General features: G+C 42.1%; 1 protein-coding gene and 1 pseudogene across 1 annotated transcript in view; both read right to left on the bottom strand.

Moving 5' to 3' along the window:
- The window catches only part of LOC126235015 (protein sister of odd and bowel-like), a 244,428-nt gene extending 228,841 nt beyond the window's left edge, over positions 1-15,587 (bottom strand). Inside the window, exon 1 of the mRNA XM_049943750.1 lies at positions 15,405-15,587. Within this exon, the coding sequence (XP_049799707.1) occupies positions 15,405-15,587 (183 nt within the window). The remainder of the gene's footprint in view (positions 1-15,404) is intronic.
- Positions 15,588-17,149: 1,562 nt separating this feature from the next.
- Positions 17,150-17,267, bottom strand: LOC126237976 (5S ribosomal RNA; annotated as a pseudogene).
- Between the last annotated feature and the right edge of the window lie 1,478 nt (positions 17,268-18,745).

Here is an 18,745-nt window from a genome sequence, read left to right as displayed (position 1 = left end):
TAGTACTGAATTCAAAATCCGTTTTTATCAGTCAACTATTGTACCAGTAGCATTATATGGATGTGAAGCTATTACATTCAGGAAAAAAGATGAAGAAAAACTGTTGATATTTGAAAGAAAAATACTAAGAAAAATATTTGGACCAATCTTCGATGAAAATGTCATGGAGTGGAGGATAAGGAAAAATGAAGAACTACGGGAGCTGTACAAACATAGTACCATTGTGGAAATGTTAAAGAAGAGAAGACTGAACTGGGCTGGTCATGTAGCAAGGATGCCGGAGAACAGACTACCCAAAATAGCATCCACTAAGAAATTAGAACGAAAGAGAAGAAGAGGAAGACCTCGAATTAGGTGGATGGAGAATATCCGGGAAGATGCAGCTAGGATGGGCATCAACTCTGATTGGACAACAATTTCCCTGGATAGAAATAATTGGAAGAGGCTCGTAGAGCAGGTGTATGGTCGATAAGGCCTTAGCCACGTGTAAAGTAAAGTAAAGTAAAGCTTCAATCTGCATATATACAGAAAGACCACTCAAAAGGTGAAGGGCTTACCGACGGCAAACCGATTCGGCTCATACTTGACAAGTCGTTAGCGTACATCCTAAAATAAAAGACTAAGATATTTTGCCTGAATACCCCCTCCATGCACTCGTTTTTTGAGAAAATCACTCCGAAAGTTCATGAAGCGCAAATAAATTTTATTTGAGCGATAGATAATTGAGAATTGGACATATTTCGCCTTCATATGTGGGACTCTCAAACGCGTATTTTCCCAGAAATCGAGGAAAGCAACTGTTACCAGTTCCGTTTATCTACCAATAACGTAAATGCAAGTTAGTGAAAGCGGCGCTGGTGTAACAACAAAGGCATCTCTCTAAGGAGCAAAGTTCCTGTGTTCAATTCCCAATTGCATTCTGCAATTTTTTCTTCATTTTTATATTTCTTTTTGTCAAATTTGTTGGGAGTAGGAGAGTTAGTAAGGTAAACAATTCAATAAGGAATAATAACGAGGTGACAAATAAATTTCTCAAACGATTTTGATTATTAAGGAATTAAAATTTTAATCATGGTCGCCCTAAAATGGACCTTTCACTCACTCTGTGGCGTGACCTCGAACAGGTTCTCCGCTCCCGTGCCAGATGCCTTGGTAGCTACGCCAGAGTCTACTTCGTTAAACAATGTTTACCTTGTGGGTACATAAGTGGCTCTCGTAATAAATTCATTCCTCGATTTCTAGGGAAATTCGCCGTTGCGGACCCCACTATTACGATAAAAACGCTCGCTTTCGGTTATTTATCGATTCCGTCAACTTAGATTCGATTCTGCTTAGTGAACTTTAGGGATCGTTTTCTCAAAACCTGGGAGGTACTGAGTCAAAATACCTTAGCATTTTTCGTAGTGGGTTGTATACAAGCGACTTGCGAAGTATGAGATCAGTCGGGTGGCCGTGTCTGAAGTCTATCCCTAGTCAGTTTCAATTCGTGTTTCTAATGTAGGGTAGTCGTCATACGAGGCGTATTCGAAAACTGTTGACCGATGCGGAGCTCATCGGACAAGATATAGGTCATCTATTTGAAGAAAAAATAATCTAGCAAAAAAATGGTTCAAATGGCTCTGAGCACTATGGGACTTAACATCTGTGGTCATCAGTCCCCTAGAACTTAGAACTACTTAAACCTAACTAACCTAAGGACATCACACACATCCATGCCCGAGGCAGGATTCGAACCTGCGACCGTAGCAGTCGCGCGGTTCCGGACTGAGCGCCTAGAACCGCTAGACCACCGCGGCCGGCAATAATCTAACATATTTCTCATAAATAGGAAGAGTAAACCATTATTGTACGACTGCGCAGTTCCAGTACAATTGCTGCAAGCAGTAACATTCATTAAATATCAGGGAGTGAGCCTACGGAGCGATTTAAAGTGGAACAACCACATGTAACTAGTGGCAGGTACGGTAGATTCATTAGACGGCTTCTGAGGACGTGTAGTCCACCCACAAAGGAGGTACAGGGGTTGGACAAAAATATGGAAGCACCAAAACACATTATCATGTCTAGTACGGTGTAGGATAGCCTTTGGCATTCAAAACAGCTTCCAGTCGTCTCGCAACGGTTAAATACAGGTCCTGTGTGGTTTTTAAGGATCACATACCACTCTTCCTGCAACATAGTGGCTATTTCACGTAAAGACGGCGGAGGTGGATAGCGATGACGGGCCCATCTCTTCAAAACGATCACAAAAGCTCAGTAATATTGTAATACTAGTAATTGTGGTGGTCAGCGGACATGGGACAATCCATCCTCGCGCACACGAAACCAGTCCTGGACGGCGCGAGCTGTGTGAGCAGGGGCCCTGTCGCCTTGGAACACTGATAATGAGGTCCCATACTCCGAGGAGTGTAGGGGACGATGCGGGAGACCCGCACCGCCGTACTAGGCAAGGTCCTAGTGGAGGGGGTTTGCCATTGCCTTCCTCCCACCGTAATGAGGACGAATGATGATGGTTGAAGACGACACAACAACACCCAGTCATCTCGTGGCAGGAAAAATCCCCAACCCCGCCGGGAATCAAACCCGTGACACCGTGCGCTGGAAGCGAGAACGCTACCGCAAGACCACGAGCTGCGGACCTTGGAACACTGTAACTCCATTAAACAAACATTGTACCACGGGACTGTCACATAATCCTTGACAGTAATGGAACCTTGCTGACTGCCCATGAGGCCCATGGAATACCACGATACGGATGCCCAAATCATCACCGAACTCCCATCATGTTTCACTTTTAAGACTAAAGCTCGGCCAGTAGTTGGAAACTGCGTGAAACAAGACACTTGACCAAATGACTTTCTTCCATTGCTCCATAATAAAGAGTTTATGGTTTCGCCACCATGTTTCGTGTTACGGGCGTTTGCATCATTTGTCCGTTCTGGCAGACAAATAGGCACAGTAAGACAGGTGTTTCCAGTATTCGTCTATGTTGTCGCTTTATAAGGGTTTGTACTGTAGACAGCATTTGTGGCATGAAGTACGTACCGGGAAAGGTCCAAATTTCCTTCCAGGATATGCGGAGATGGTTAGTTGGAAAAAGATACGGTCCATATCCTACCTGTCTTTCCCTATTGGAACTTGTGCGTCATTTCAAATGATCTCATCATTGACGGGACGTTAAACCTTGATTTTCCGTCTCTCCTTTTTGGGCTTAAGTGGCAAGTCGATTTTGCCACTTATATGGGGAAGCAGCTTCCAATGTTGCGTCAGTTCAGTGATCCCAGCAGTAATGTCTCATGAAGAAATGGTGGGTAGATGGTACGCTGAAATAATATACCATGTTGATTTTGTTTATCGGCAACGAATCCGATAAAAACAATACGAGAAGTCACATTAACGATTTAGTTATCATATAGAAAAAATAAAATACGGTAACTAATGATTTGTTGATTTACAGGTACATATCTGCAGTCTTGCTCCACGTTGAAGTCGTAACGCAACAGTACCGTAGCACGCCGCTAGAGGAACCACAACAAATTGGCGTAGTCCATTAATGAAAGTGGAGTATCGTGTGGTAATTCGTGTTCTGCCATTGAAGAGGAACAACACTGCACAATTAAAGCCGAGTTGTCGGAAGTTTATGGTAACAACGAAACATCACATGACACAGTGGTTAAGTACGGTAGACATCTCTTGTGTGGACAAATAAATCTCAGTGACGTAAAACGAAACGGCAGACCACCGCTCTGCGACGAACAGGGATTCACAGTCAAAGTGATGGCCCTCGTGCTCAAAGACCGACGTACCAAAATTGAGGCCACGATGGGAAAAATTTCCAGCATTTGGAACTTTTGGAACGTGACAAACGTTCAACGGCTATTCGCACCCATTCAAGGTCAGACCGAAGGAGCAGAGGAAATGTTGCAGCACCGTCCCGCCAATCCGAATGACTTGTTCAGCCCCTCAGTGGATGTATGCTGGATGTCTCATTATAACCACAAACAAAGGCGCTAAGGAAGCAATGGGAACATGTGGACTGACGATCGCCGCAAAAGACGAAGATCCAACCATCATCAGGTAAACCGATGGTTAGTGTGTTTTTGGGACAATCAAGGTGTGCTGCTAACATATTGTGCTCTTAAGAGGCAAACTGCCACTGCAGCATACTACCGAAATCTTTTGGTGATGTTTAGGGAAAGCTATCAAAACAAAGCTTCGGAGACTTCTTTGGGTTTTGAAATTTGGCTCTCGCTCCCCATTTTCCTGACGTGGCGTCTCCTGAAGAGTAAAAATGCGGACTTGTACAACCAAGCACCCCGCCTTGCCATCCATCGTCGGGAAAATCGTCACATTGAAGGGTGAATATGTATGGAAGGACTAACACCGCCGGCCGGCCGCGGTGGCCGTGCGGTTCTAGGCGCTCCAGTCCGGAGCCGCGCTGCTGCTACGGTCGCAGGTTCGAATCCTGCCTCGGGCATGGGTGTGCGTGATGTCCTTAGGTTAGTTAGGTTTAAGTACTAAGTTCTAGGGGACTGATGACCACAGCAGTTGAGTCCCATAGTGCTCAGAGCCATTTATGAACTAACACCGCCACCAAGTTTCAAAGTCGCAACTCTATTTTTTCGAGGTGATAATTATAAATTTACGACTAAGCCTTATACAACGTCGAGTCCTATAGATCGTTATAATTATTGATGGCACACCAGTTTTTGATACACAACGGTTTAGAATTCGGCATTCCCAATCGGTAAACTTTTGACATATTAAAGAGAAGGTTCTTTGACATATGCAAGATGAAGCTGGTGCACCGGGAGAAGTGACAGCGCAAGGAAATTTAAGAGAAACGCAGGAAGGCTTACGCAACATTAACACTTCGTGCATGGATTGGCAGTTGGTGCTCAACATAAATAAATGTAACATGTTGTTGTTGTTGTTGTTGTTGTGGTCTTCAGTCCTGAGACTGGTTTGATGCAGCTCTCCATGCTACTCTATCCTGTGCAAGGTTCTTCATCTCCCAGTACCTACTGCAACCTACATCCTTCAGAATCTGCTTAGTGTATTCATCTCTTGGTCTCCCCCTACGATTTTTACCCTCCACGCTGCCCTCCAATACTAAATTGGTGATCCCTTGATGCCTCAGAACATGTCCTACCAACCGATCCCTTCTTCTGGTCAAGTTGTGCCACAAACTCCTCTTCTCCCCAATCCTATTCAGTACCTCCTCATTACTTATGTGATCTACCCATTTAATCTTCAGCATTCTTCTGTAGCACCACATTTCGAAAGCTTCTATTCCCTTCTTGTCCAAACTATTTATTGTCCATGTTTCACTTCCATACATGGCTACACTCCATACAAATACTTTCAGAAACGACTTCCTGACACTTAAATCTATACTCGATGTTAACAAATTTCTCTTCTTCAGAAACGCTTTCCTTGCCATTGCCAGTCTACATTTTATATCGTCTCTACTTCGACCATCATCAGTTATTTTGCTCCTTTACTACTTTAAGTGTCTCATTTCCTAATCTAATACCCTCAACATCACCCGACTTAATTCGACTACATTCCATTATCCTCGTTTTGCTTTTGTTGATGTTCATCTTATATCCTCCCTTCAAGACACCATCCATTCCGTTCAACTGCTCTTCCAAGTCCTTTGCTCTCTCTGACAGAATTACAATGTCATCGGCGAACCTCAAAGTTTTTATTTCTTCTCCATGGATTTTAATACCTACTCCGAATTTTTCTTTTGTTTCCTTTACTGCTTGCTCAATATACAGATTGAATAACTTTGGGGAGAGGCTGCAACCCTGTCTCACTCCCTTCCCAACCACTGCTTCCCTTTCATACCCCTCGACTCTTATAACTGCCATCTGGTTTCTGTACAAATTGTAAATAGCCTTTCGCTCCCTGTATTTTACCCCTGCCACCTTTAGAATTTGAAAGAGAGTATTCCAGTCAACATTGTCAAAAGCTTTCTCTAAGTCTACAAATGCTAGAAACGTAGGTTTGCCTTTCCTTAATCTTTCTTCTAAGATAAGTCGTAAGGTCAGTATTGCCTCACGTGTTCCAGTATTTCTACGGAATCCTAACTGATCTACCCCGAGGTCGGCTTCTACTATAACATATTATACATAAAAAGGCTGAAAGGCCTTTTATGTACCGGGTGACTATAATTAAACTGCAATTAGTTACTCACAAGGTCTAGTGTGGACGGTAATTCCTCGTGGCAGCGAAACTTGGTAGATATACTAATGCATTAATGCGGAAACGATTTACGCCGGAAAACAGATTAGTTCCAATTGCGGCCACCAGGTGAAAATCTGGCGCTGTACACTGTGTTGTATGACGGTTTGACATCCACATTGTCATTTGACCAGCCATAACGTGAGTGCACAGTTTGGCTTTCGAGAAGAGACCGTGCCCTGTTAGTAAAAGTGTTTCATGTGAACGGCAACATTTACAGTGCTGCATTGAGCGAGTATCACCCACTGAAAGTTTTGAGGAAGATGATAGTGAAATTGCAAACGCGGGTGAACTAGGTGTGGCACCTAGAAGAAGAAGTCCCGGTGGAAGTTATTGACGAGGTTGCTGTTGCTGTAACTGAGCACGTAAGATGTGCCGCAGGTACTGCTAGTGCTTGTGCAGTATCACAAGAATTGTCCATCCCATGGTCAACAGCACGGAAAGTTTTGCGGTCTATTTTACACTGGTACCTGTACAAAGTCCAGGTGACGCAGCAACTGATACCTCATGATACAAAACAACGTTCTGAATTAATTTGCCCGCAGCTCGTGGTCGTGCGGTAGCGTTCTCGCTTCCCACGCCCGGGTTCCCGGGTTCGATTCCCGGCGGGGTCAGGGATTTCCTCTGCCTCGTGATGGCTGGATGTTGTGTGATGTCCTTAGGTTAGTTAGGTTTAAGTAGTTCTAAGTTCTACGGGACTGATGACCATAGATGTTAAGTCCCATAGTGCTCAGAACCATTTGAACCATTATTTTGAATTAATTTACTCTTCGGTTTCTGGTATGGATCGAAGTTGATGACATGCGGCCGGGCAATATTCTAGAGAGTGACGAGGCACATTTTACAATACAGGGTGTGGTGAATACACAGAACTGCCGACTTTGCCTTTCTCACTTGTTTAACCTTTTCTGCCCACGTCCCGTTCCTATTCCATTACATACGGGTACATTTATATACGATTTTCTTGTATTCACAGAGTCAGATTTGCACCTGGTGGCCAAAATTGGAACTAACTTTTTCAGCCTAAATCGGTTCTGCATTAGCACATCAGAATATCTACCAAGTCTAGCTGCCATACGACAATTATAGCCCTTGACCTCTCATTTTAATTACAGCCACCCGGTATGATTTCGTAATTGCCGAATATTCACTGGAAGCAGTCACATCTATTAAATATCTGGGAGTATGCATGCGGATCGATTTAAACGATCGCTTGGAACTAATCGTAGGAAAGACAGGAAACAGACTACGATTCATCAGAAAAATCCCCAGGAAGTGGTCCAACCTTGAAACCACTGTTCCGCCGATATCTGACTATCTCTCGTCGCTTTGTGATCGTTACAACGTAAGATTGATAGAAGAAATAGAGAATCTCCAAAGAAGAGCAGCACGTTTCGTCACAGTCTCATTTAGTTAGCACGTAGGTGTCACAGAGATGCTCATCCAACTGTAGTTGTAGTGATTGCTCTACACAATGTAGCTTTCGCTACATAACACAAAGTGGCTTGTGGCGCGTACCACTATGGCAAATGTTTCTTCATTCTTCTTCAACTGGCGCCGACATCAACCCTTCTTCTACTAGAAGTGGTACTAGTTACGTTACAAATTCGGGTACATCACTCTTACTATCTGCCCTGATGTAGTCAATCAGCATATCTACATTTCTGTGTCAAAGCCACTGATTTTCAATCCCCGCGCTCTATTTGATCCTGCCCCTCCCCTACCCCTTCTATGTCTACTTTATTTCCTACTTATCTCTTGGCACGCAACTAATTACTTTCTTCCGTACCTTTGGTTACTCAGTAATTTCACAGTGTAATGGCTAACTGTTTTAACCACCCTTTTATATACTTCTATAACAAAGCGAACCATGAATGGAAAACAATGGGCATGACAAGCACTTGTGGCCTATGAGCCTACAATGTGCTTCGAAAGACACTTCACTGTCAAGCCCACCAACTGGACCAGCTTAGGAACGATGCTTTTAAAATTGTAATCCGGTAGCTTCGTCTAACTGTGATATATCACACCCAATCAATGTATAGAACATACTTCTTAAAATCACAGTAATAATGTATTAGAAAATTTATGCATTGTAGTATGGACTAATGTAGCGTGTATCTTTATGCGACAAGCCGATAACATAAACTCTTTCATGTTCCTAATTGCATAAAGTAATACAATGTTTTACGTTAGCTCCGTGCTAGAGCTATAAACACAATAAAACTACTGAAATCTGTATTTTAATTCGTAAGTTATTTTGAGACAGTGAAGCATGCAGGGGGTTGGATGAAAATTCAAAAAAATGTTCAACGTATTTTGAGAACCTTTGGACTTAGTAGAAAAAGAAAATACCAAACGTTGAACGTCGATGTGTTCATATTTCATAAAGAGGATAATACTCTGACCTATCAGTTCGCACAAAATCGGCATAAGAACTAGCATTGTATGCGTTTGAAGCAGCTTCATTGCTCTTGGGATTTTGGTTCTTTTATCAATGAAGGTCTTTCGACAATTCATGTGACGGCTGATGACCTTGTTTCAAAGGGTGTCAAACTCTGGGTGATATTTCTGTCGGTGCTAAGTCCTTGCAAAATATTCCATACTACATTACTTTGTTACTTGCCACCAAATAACTCCTTGGTCTTGGATCCTGCAACTTTATTTTTGTACAGTAATAGTGTAATCATAATAGCGCAAAATTCATAGTAGAGGCCAGAACGAGCCATTCTAATTTGGGTAAGAATCAACACGACGCTGTCGGTGAGGAAATATACTCCAGAGTTAATGAGATCGTAGTACAATAATGTGACGCTGACTGATCACTCGCTCGATAACTGTGTAAAATTTGTAACCATGAAGAAACAAAGACGTATAAGCAATGCTGAACAGCCGCATAGAGAATTAATCATCGAGGTGGTATTACTTTGTTTGGCATAAGGGTTAGATGTGCGTCAGTTACCAGTCAAGGGGATGGGCCCAATGTAGAAATATGCAGGCTATTGACGAGGGCGCCGAGTTATTTAAAACAAGCCTACGAAATTATTGCTGGGCGTAATCAGTGAATCCTCAAGCTCAAGTGTTGATATAAATCATGTTTCTTAGGAACACGAACACTTTGTTCCTCCTCTGCCTCTTTCTCCTTCACCTTCTCAGGTATGTTCTGGTTTCACAGCATGCCTCACTACCTCATCTATGTTGTTCAAAATCTTTTCATCCAGGTGGTTGATTTGTCAAGCTTTTTCGTAGTATGGGGCTTCCATTCTTTTCCTGCTTGATGAAGCCACTTTCCTTTGTGTTCCCTAACCTTGAATTTTACTACTTTTACTGGCAGCTGTGTTTGTAAATTCTCATTCCGTTTCCTATAATCTCTTTCGTATTGCATTATTGCTGTTATACTACAACACTGGCGTAGTCATTATCCTGTTTGAAGTCAACACTGTAGTGTTGTATGTACGGTGCCACAAACAGATTAAATTTTGTTGTTTTTTTTTCGTACTTTTTCCGTATTCGATTACTTATTTTAAATAACACATACACGAAAACTTTGTTTTCAGTTACTATCTAATTTCGCTTCTCAAACTAAGTTAAGTGGAAGAAGGATTTTCAGAAGTTATGTTCGATTATCACAACGCTTTCGTAAGTAATATGTTTCACGAATTTTCTGTGCACATGTGAACAATGTACCTTAAATTCCGACCTATGTTATACGTCAAGCAGATTATGCACGATTTCTTCACTTCTTTCTAACAAGTACTGGCCAGCGTTTGATTACTTTCACTGTGACTCAATGCTTGTATACGTTAGGACTGAGGAAAGCTTTTTGGAAATCTGTAGAAGCTGTTAACTTAAAGTACAAGGACTATCAGATTAATAATGGCCTGTGAAGTATTCAAAGATGTTTTCTTTTATGGTTAAAATTAAATATTGCCGCCAGTAATACGCATAGTGTCAAAGACAAACACGTTCGTTTTTATTAAATATTACGCATGTAGTAATGTACAAATGCATTCCATACAAATGTAAACGCAGATAAATCGTGTTTACGTAGCTTGTAAACTGATTTGTTCTACATAATTTCGAAGTAAATCGTGCCAGTCATCTCTTCTTATATATTCGCTTCATCAGATTGATCCATACTGCCACCTTACACGGCATGCCCTAAAAGACACTGTAGGGAATAACGAAAATATCCGCTGTCACACAACCTACAGTTATTTGCGTAATACAGAGCTGACGTTCGGAAAGGCCGTCACAGTGTAAGATCGTTGAAAAGTATCACAACTATCTCTGTAGTAGCGCGACATTTCCATTGTTTTGTCAGTTTTCTACACGTGGAAATGTATGTGTTAACAGAGAGAGAAAGGTCCGGAGCGGCACGAATAAGAAAGCGAGGGTTACCGCCAGCTGGCAGGTGGTCCAGCGGATGAAATCATTCCGCCGGATGTTCAGTGACACCGTAACAGCCGGCCAGCTCCAGAAACACAACGGCTCACTCACTCTTTCTGCCCCCCCCCCCCCCCCCCTTTCCACTCCTTCCCCCAGCCCCACACACACGCACAACACACACGCGCGCGCACGCAGGAAGGGACAGATGTAAAAAACACAACGAAAGAGGCCATAGAAGGGCAGGCATTAACCGAAGAAGTAGGGAAACAAAGATACGATGGAAGGAAGAGGGGAAAGAGAGTGAAAACACAAGGGAAGACGCATAAAGGCTCGGGACCACTCTCGCGATCGGAGATAGCCCGGGTGATTCATCTGCTGGACAGAAGAAGCAACGCCGGGAATAAATTCCGATAGGCTTTCCCCCGGCGCTTGCTGAGATAATGCTCGGTCGTGCATTACCGAAAATAATTTTCTGAATGAAGACGTCAACATGTCCACAAGCGACGAACATTTTTAAGCCTTTTACACGTACACGAAAACAGTGTGGTGGTGTAGAGCCAGCACGAACATAATGGACCCCAGCGGGAACCAGCGGTAACGCGACGCTACCTGGATTTATGGTGGGATGCGCCGGGAACATGCGCATAATTCGGAAACGCCGTGGCGTCTGTTCTCCGAACATTGTCACCTCTAACCGCGTGGAGTGCTCGGAAATGAATGCCCGTTTCCAGAAATTAATGAACTGCCAAAGGCACCCTCATTATATTCATAAACCCTGCTGTTTTAAACGAGTTTAGATATGTGCATAAGTGCTTCGACTCGCTTGTAATCATTTGCGTGCATGCGCGTGCGCTCGCGCTTGTGTGTGTGTGTGTGTGTGTGTGTGTGTGTGTTTGTGTGTGAGTTACAAGAAGTCATAACTTGTACAACTGTACATGAACTGGCCGTTGTAAATATCGTCGAGGCTGTAAAACGAAACGTATTCCTCATCTACGCAAATGTACATGTCGATCGATAGTGGGATTTCTTGCAATCTCTTCATAGTACACAGGTATGTACTAACGACGTGTTATATATCCCGTAGATAACATAGTTAAACCCCACTGCTTGAGAGAGCCAGATTTTTCAAGACCTTCCGGGCATAAATGTATATGCTCAAATGCTTAAGCGAACGACATTGTGATGAACTATATTCTATGTGTGTAATGTGAAAATGCGTTTTGCACAAGCCCACGGTTGCACGAGTTCCCACAATGTTTCTATGAATGTATACAAGACGGAAATGAAGAAAGCTTTATTTCGTTTTCATTGCCTCAAATTGTGAGAGTCGACATGTGAACGGGATACCAGCTCCATCTGTATTTCTGACATTATTGGTATAAGGCCTACAACTGAATTACTGGTACACAGTGATCATTACAACACAGAGCGGAAGATGGGTTTAACGGAAAACTAGTCATTTCTTAAACTGCTTGTTAAAATATATATATTGCAGATATGGTATCTGTTCAGTGAAGCAGTAATGATGCCATTAATTTTGAAAGTTTGAGACGAGGTTGTAAGTACGATATGGTTAAGTTAAGCAAAACTCTAGTAAACATTCAGAATTCGATCTCGCAGTGATTAGTAAAATACAGAATGTAATTAGATTCAATGAAGTATTGGTGATTTTACTTATACTGAGAATTTACAATTGTAATTAACAACGTCGAGTACAGCACTAATAGTTATAAGCCTTATTTCACGAGCGAGAGAAATTGCTAACGGTACCAAGAACCCAGTTGCTTGTAAAGGCTTAACTGCAAGGGAAGAGCTATAAAAAAACGGAAAGGAACAAGGAATAGAAACGACATAAGGAACATCCCAGCATACCACCAGCACTTAAACAGAGCAACAAAGAAAGCGATCAGACGCTAACACAAATGATGTGTCGTAAACAATAAAATTTATTTTGCAACTCGAGAAGCATGATACTGTTTTTAAATGTTCCTAGAGTTCATTATCTACACCAAGGCCTTTGAGTGCTCTTAAACAACTTAAGACAATATGTATTACGTAATTTACTTTTGTATTTTCTATCTTAGCGCCGAATAACCACGCAATAAGTAAATCGTTAGAAAGTAAATTTTATTTAGATTATAACAAAGTTCATGCACATTGTATTCTGATGGCCTGTGGATATACCAGTCCTAAAACTAAGTACTATGTGTGGAAAATAAGTGACAAATACTAAATGATTGACATTATCTGAAGTGTGGCCCATGGTACACAACATTTCAGAAAGAAAGCTTTACATATCTTACTTTCAAAACAACGGAAGGAATGGCTTAAGGTAGTGAAGAGCTGTACAATGCTGACTTACTTATAAAAACTTGAAATGTGTCTTCGAATTTAACAATCGGTCCTGGGATCGACGCTTCAGTGTTTTACACAGCATTTAGATTGCTAAATGAACTACATTTCGAAGAAATTTATTCAGGTAACGATTTACCACAATGCTGGGTGTCTTAAATTTTCATAGGATGATGGAAATCGGCTCAGAGTAGCTTAAGCCGAATCTCTGCAATGGGGTCGGTAACGTTTCTTTTGATTACTTTTGGGAAATGTCTTTTGTATTCCATTTTCTCCTCAGAAATATTCCAACTAATCATAGGTGTACCCAATGTATTATGTATTTACAAACGTCACTGACGGTAAGTGGCTGACCCACTTCCGATATCGAATTCTTTGTTTTACCTATTAGGGTGTCCAACCAGTTAGATGATTGCACTAATATGCATAACAAATATACCCTCTAGCCCACACTCATGTTTAGCAATCGCAGACTTTAATCAAGAACACATCCAATTCTAGCACACAGTCTTGTCTATCTGTTGCCGTAAACATGAAAGTTTTTAGGTATTCTGTGTTTAAGAAGTTCAAACCCACAACGAAATTGTCCACAACAGTTTAGCGTAGCTAAAAATGATTTCCTCGCGTTTGTGACTTTTTTCATACTTAGTCCAGTGACATAGGAAAGCCTTTACGATTAAAATCAGCTTTATATTAATATATATGCTGTCATTGTCTATATAATTTCTCCTGACCCACGTTTGACAGATAAGATATTATTCATAACTGAAACGTATCAGCCAGTGCCACCTTTGAAATTTATTGGGTGCCTAATGAAAATGCGCTTCCCTTGAAGGACCAGATGCAAATTTCTTGCCGTTCAACGTCATCTTCACTACAACACATTTCTGTTAACATTCTTATTGAGCAGACAATTACCAGCGAAGCAATCTAGTGAAATCCGAGATGAAAACCAAAACTCTGTTGCTGCTGGGCAAGTGTGAATTTATTTCTTGTTCCTTGAAATTTAAACTTCCAAATGAGAAATTTTTAAAATTTTTCTCTATCTTAAGCAGCAAAACAATGGGGGCTACCATGGACAAACATTAGTTCTTTAATGATAGCGATTATTTTATCTGCCGTTATTTAGCAATTAACTAAACTTGAGCGCCTTTCAGCTCTTGTGAGAAAGCACTAAAGAAATAGCTGACACTGGAGAACAGCTGAGAAATCATTTTCGTTCTGCAGCTTCTTCTCTGTCAGCCGTTCGCAGGGTATTCCTTTACTGTAAGGTAGGTATTACGCATTTTTATATTTCTTATAAAGGGAATGAACAGCGGGAGCCGTCATTAGCACACAGAGCATTAATGAAAGAACGCTGCAGCGAAAGACTTGAAACCCTATTTTTAAAGGATTTCATTACTCGCTCTGCCCTATAGAATGATGTAGAAAAATTATAGAGGTATATACGATACTGCGGTCATCAGTGTACCTGTCAGAGGATCACAACTGTGTGCCTGTAATTACGCGAAGAGGTGATGAAATCGAGAGCCATTTTTTTGTGACTGTGTGGTGCCTGGTGGATGGAGGGGTAGCTGGGACGGTGAAGGAGGAAGAACTGTAGCAGGGACGAAATGATACTACTGTTATTGTTCCTAAGATACGTGGTGCGATGGGTCACTTAATGTTTTTAAATATATTAATAACGGAATGTAAATGGGTTATTTCTGCGGTGGCACTGAAGCACTTTTCACCGAAAACGGTACGCAACGCCTGTAGCTGCGCCGGGTAGCCGGTCTCCGTTCTAAGCTCCAAGGATTCGCTTTCAAATTTCAAATTAACCAAAATTTCAGCATCAGCAAAACCTTACTGAGCATATTACGTTAGAAAAAAAATCTTAAGATGGAATTAATTAATACACGTGTATCACAAGCACTCTGGCAGTGAAAAAAACATTTACAGCTGCTAAAATTCGGCAACTTCAGCCACGTGAAACTAGTTTAGGAAATCTCGAAAATAAAGTATCATCGGGTCAGGTTTCAAGCGAATAAGTTTACCGACTGTGGCACGATACCATAAACAAGCGATAACTAGAATGCCAGTCACGTTCTGAATGCCCCCACCCCCCACTCCCTCCGTGTTGCCGAGAAGGAGCTATCCCTTTACGGCGTGACTCATCTTATTACACAATAAAACTATCAGTGAGTGACGCTGAGCCCACACTTGCATATCGAGGTGCGACCGGTTACAGGAAAAAGATGTCGTACCGGGGGCGTGACGACGTGTCACGTGCTGGCGGTGACTCGCCTCACACACACACACACACACACACACACACACACACACAGAGTGGTGCACGCCGGGACCCCCCCTCCACACACACAGACACACTCACACTGACAGACAAGGCGGCTTTTGCGAAAAGCGCGTCGCACCTGCAGACTGAGCGCGAGGCGCTGCACGTTCTCGGCGAAGATGGCCCGCTCCTCGGGGCTGCAGCCGTCGTCGTCGTCGGGCAGCGGCGGGTCGGCCGCCGGGCCGGGCCCGGCTCCGGGGTCCACGTCTGCGTCGGAGCCCGCGCCGGCGCGCGGCGCTGGCTGTGGCGGCGGCTGCTGCATGCTGGCTGCTGCTGCGGCCCAGGCTGCCCGCCGCCGCTCCGGCTCCTCGTCGCGTTACGCGCCCGGCCGCGCCGCCAGCGCCGCCCGGCGGTCGCTCCGCGCACTCCTTCCCCCCTCCAGGCGAGCGCCCGCTTCGCGCACGCGCGCAGACCTAGAATATGTTCTCGCTGGCTGACGTCGTCATAGATGTATAAACACGAGTCATTTCGTGCAATGAAATGTTCTAACCACAAAAATTACACGCAAATAGCCCGATAGCGAAAAAGTACTTGGCACGATACTAGTTGAGGGAGGTAGGATGAAACGGGTCGACTTGGAGCAGGAGAGGCACCACAGGACATTTTAATTTTCACTTTCTATACTTTTACAAATAAATTCATAAAACTTAGTCAGCATCACCAGGAAGGATTCAGAATTCACACTCTTAGCAGTGGAAGTTCAAAAACATAGCGAAGTAATTTTTTTTACTTGTGAAATTTCATCATTTTTTCCACTTACTAACGGCAGCATTTGTTGCTATAGATACACTTTTCTTCCTAAGTAATAGAGATGGTTCCATGAATTTTGCACAGCATACAAACCATACTTAAAGGTGTATAAAACTCTAGAATTTTCCAAATCTATTTAAAACTGTGGTAAAAATTGAGGTAATTAACTACAAAATTTGTGTTTTTTCTAAACATGAAGTTTAAAATACAACAGATCATTCGTTTTTTCATAAATTAAATAAACTCTAGAGTTTCATACACCTGTAAGTATGGTATGAATGCTGTGCAAAATTCATCGAAGAATCTCTCTAACTTATGAAGAAAAGTGTACCTGTAGCAACAAATGCAGCCATTAGTTAGTGAAAAAATGATGAAACTTCACACCTAAAAAAATTATTTTGTTATGTTTTCGAACTTCCACTGCAATGAGTGTGAATCCTGAATCCTTCCTGGTGATGCTGACAAAGTTTTATGAATTTATTTGTAAAAGTATAGACACTGGAAATTAAAATGTCCTGTGGTGCCTCTCCTGCTCCAAGTCGGCCCGTTTGACGTCCAACTCCCCTTAAGCTTACCAGAGTAACAGAAAGCAGTGTATTGTATATCACTTCCACTCAGGATTTGAAGCAGAGATGGTGTTCCACAGGGTTCTATTTTGTGTCTTTTGTTGTTTGTGATACTTATGAATGATATTCCACCTGCTGTGTAAGAAGATACAAAATTTGTCATTTTTTGCAACTAGCACAAATATAGGAACAAAAAATTGCAGTGTCGCCTTTGCATTGTCAACTATAAGTCACTTTTTGTTATGAAAAGTTTCACTCATGGACAAGAAGCTCAAGCAGTCCCATCTCTCAAAGAGGATTTTTTTTTCACTCCGTCTTCAGGCCACGAGTGGCCTACCAGAACCATATGACCGCTATGTCATCCTCAGTGGAGGATGCGTATAGGAGGGGCGTTGGGGTCAGCACACTGCTCTGCCGGTCGTTATGATGGTATTCTTGACCGAGGCTGCTACTATTCGGTCGAGTAGCTCCTCAATTGCCATCACGAAGCTGACTGCACCCCGAAAAATGGCAACTGCGCATGACGGCCTGGATGGTCACCCATCCAAGTGCCGACCTCGCCCGACAGCGCTTAACTTCGGTGATCTCACGGGAACCGGTGTTTCCACTGCGGCAAGGCCATTGCCCTCTCAAAGGGGATGCTGAATAAAACGTGCTATTAGTCACGTCTTTCTTTAAAACAATGCTACATTCAGTTTCCTCTATACACATTCATTGATGGAGTGCTATGTTTAACATAACAGACAATTTATGTGGTTACTATGGAGACATGACAGAAAATACTGAAAGAAACGAAGTGACAAGAATTGAATACATTAATGTAATTTCACACAGATCGAATCACCCAATCGTTATTACTTATTTATTGGCATTACCACTGTTACCATATTTGTTATGTATATGTATATGTAAGTATATTAATACATTCAACTTTTATCACCTTGTGTCCCCCAGTGCTGCCACTCGCATCTCCTTAGTGATCATCACATAAAATTTATTGTTCTTTTAAAGAATGATTTCTAGTATTCAGTGTGTGAAGAAATGGAACTTAATCATGTAAAGATGAGACTATCCAATTGTCTTTTAAGAAATTGCCTTCAAAAGTAACTGGTAGTGGTTTCCCTTCAGCTTTACCCTCTGCAGGAACAGTCATGGAATCCAGTGGCATCCATTATAGATAACAGTCAGGGAAAGGCAGCCTGTGGCGACAGTAGTGGATTTTGTGGTTTTACCTTACTTGCATAACAGTTTGATGTCAGTTACATAGCATTAGTAATCAGACATGGTACCACACAGTTTTTATTTTGGGTCCGTTGTTGTTCATAATGTTTTTGCTGTCTGCAGTCTGAAGACCGATTAGACACAGCTCTTCACATTGGTCTATCCTATACAAGCCTCATCGCCTTTGCATAGTTACAACTTCCAAAAGTTTCTTTACTTTTCCCACCAGCAGCTTCTTTTCCATTGTTATGAATCATGATTCAGCTTAGCATTTCTTCTCCATCCATTCCGATTTTGCCATTTTGCTCATGTCAGAGGTGTTTTTATTCCCTTTTGTTTGCTTGATTTATTGAATTTTCTCCTTTCATCATTTAAGTTACATATTTCAGACATAATAGACTAGGCTTTGTCTTCTTGCCTAGTTGTTCCTCTGCTGCCTCACATTTCGGTAAATGTATTATCATAAAAAGATACTGCATCTCTTTAAATCTCAAGCCACCTGAACTGTGTTTGGGTATTGCATGAATCTTATTTGCAAATTATGTAAGTTTGTTATATATACTACTATATTATTAACAATGCTTAAGCTATTGCGCTGTTTGGAAAAACCTTAGGTCATCACGACAGTGTATATGTTAGAGGCATGTATGTATTGTTAGTTTGTCACATGCAAATGAAACTAAATTATAGTTATATGTCCTCTTATTAGGAAGGTAGTTAGTGTTACACACATAACAGTTCATGAGTCATACAGTGTTTATGGCCCTGAGCACTATGGGACTTAACATCTATGGTCATCAGTCCCCTAGAACTTAGAACTACTTAAACCTAACTAACCTAAGGACATCACACAACACCCAGTCATCACCAGGCAGAGAAAATC

The sequence above is a fragment of the Schistocerca nitens genome, chromosome 2 (genome assembly GCF_023898315.1).
Source record: "Schistocerca nitens isolate TAMUIC-IGC-003100 chromosome 2, iqSchNite1.1, whole genome shotgun sequence".
In the NCBI taxonomy this organism is placed as follows: Eukaryota; Metazoa; Arthropoda; class Insecta; order Orthoptera; family Acrididae; genus Schistocerca; species Schistocerca nitens.
The sequence above is the reverse complement of the archived record's forward strand: the minus strand, read 5'-3'. Positions and strand labels throughout refer to the sequence as shown.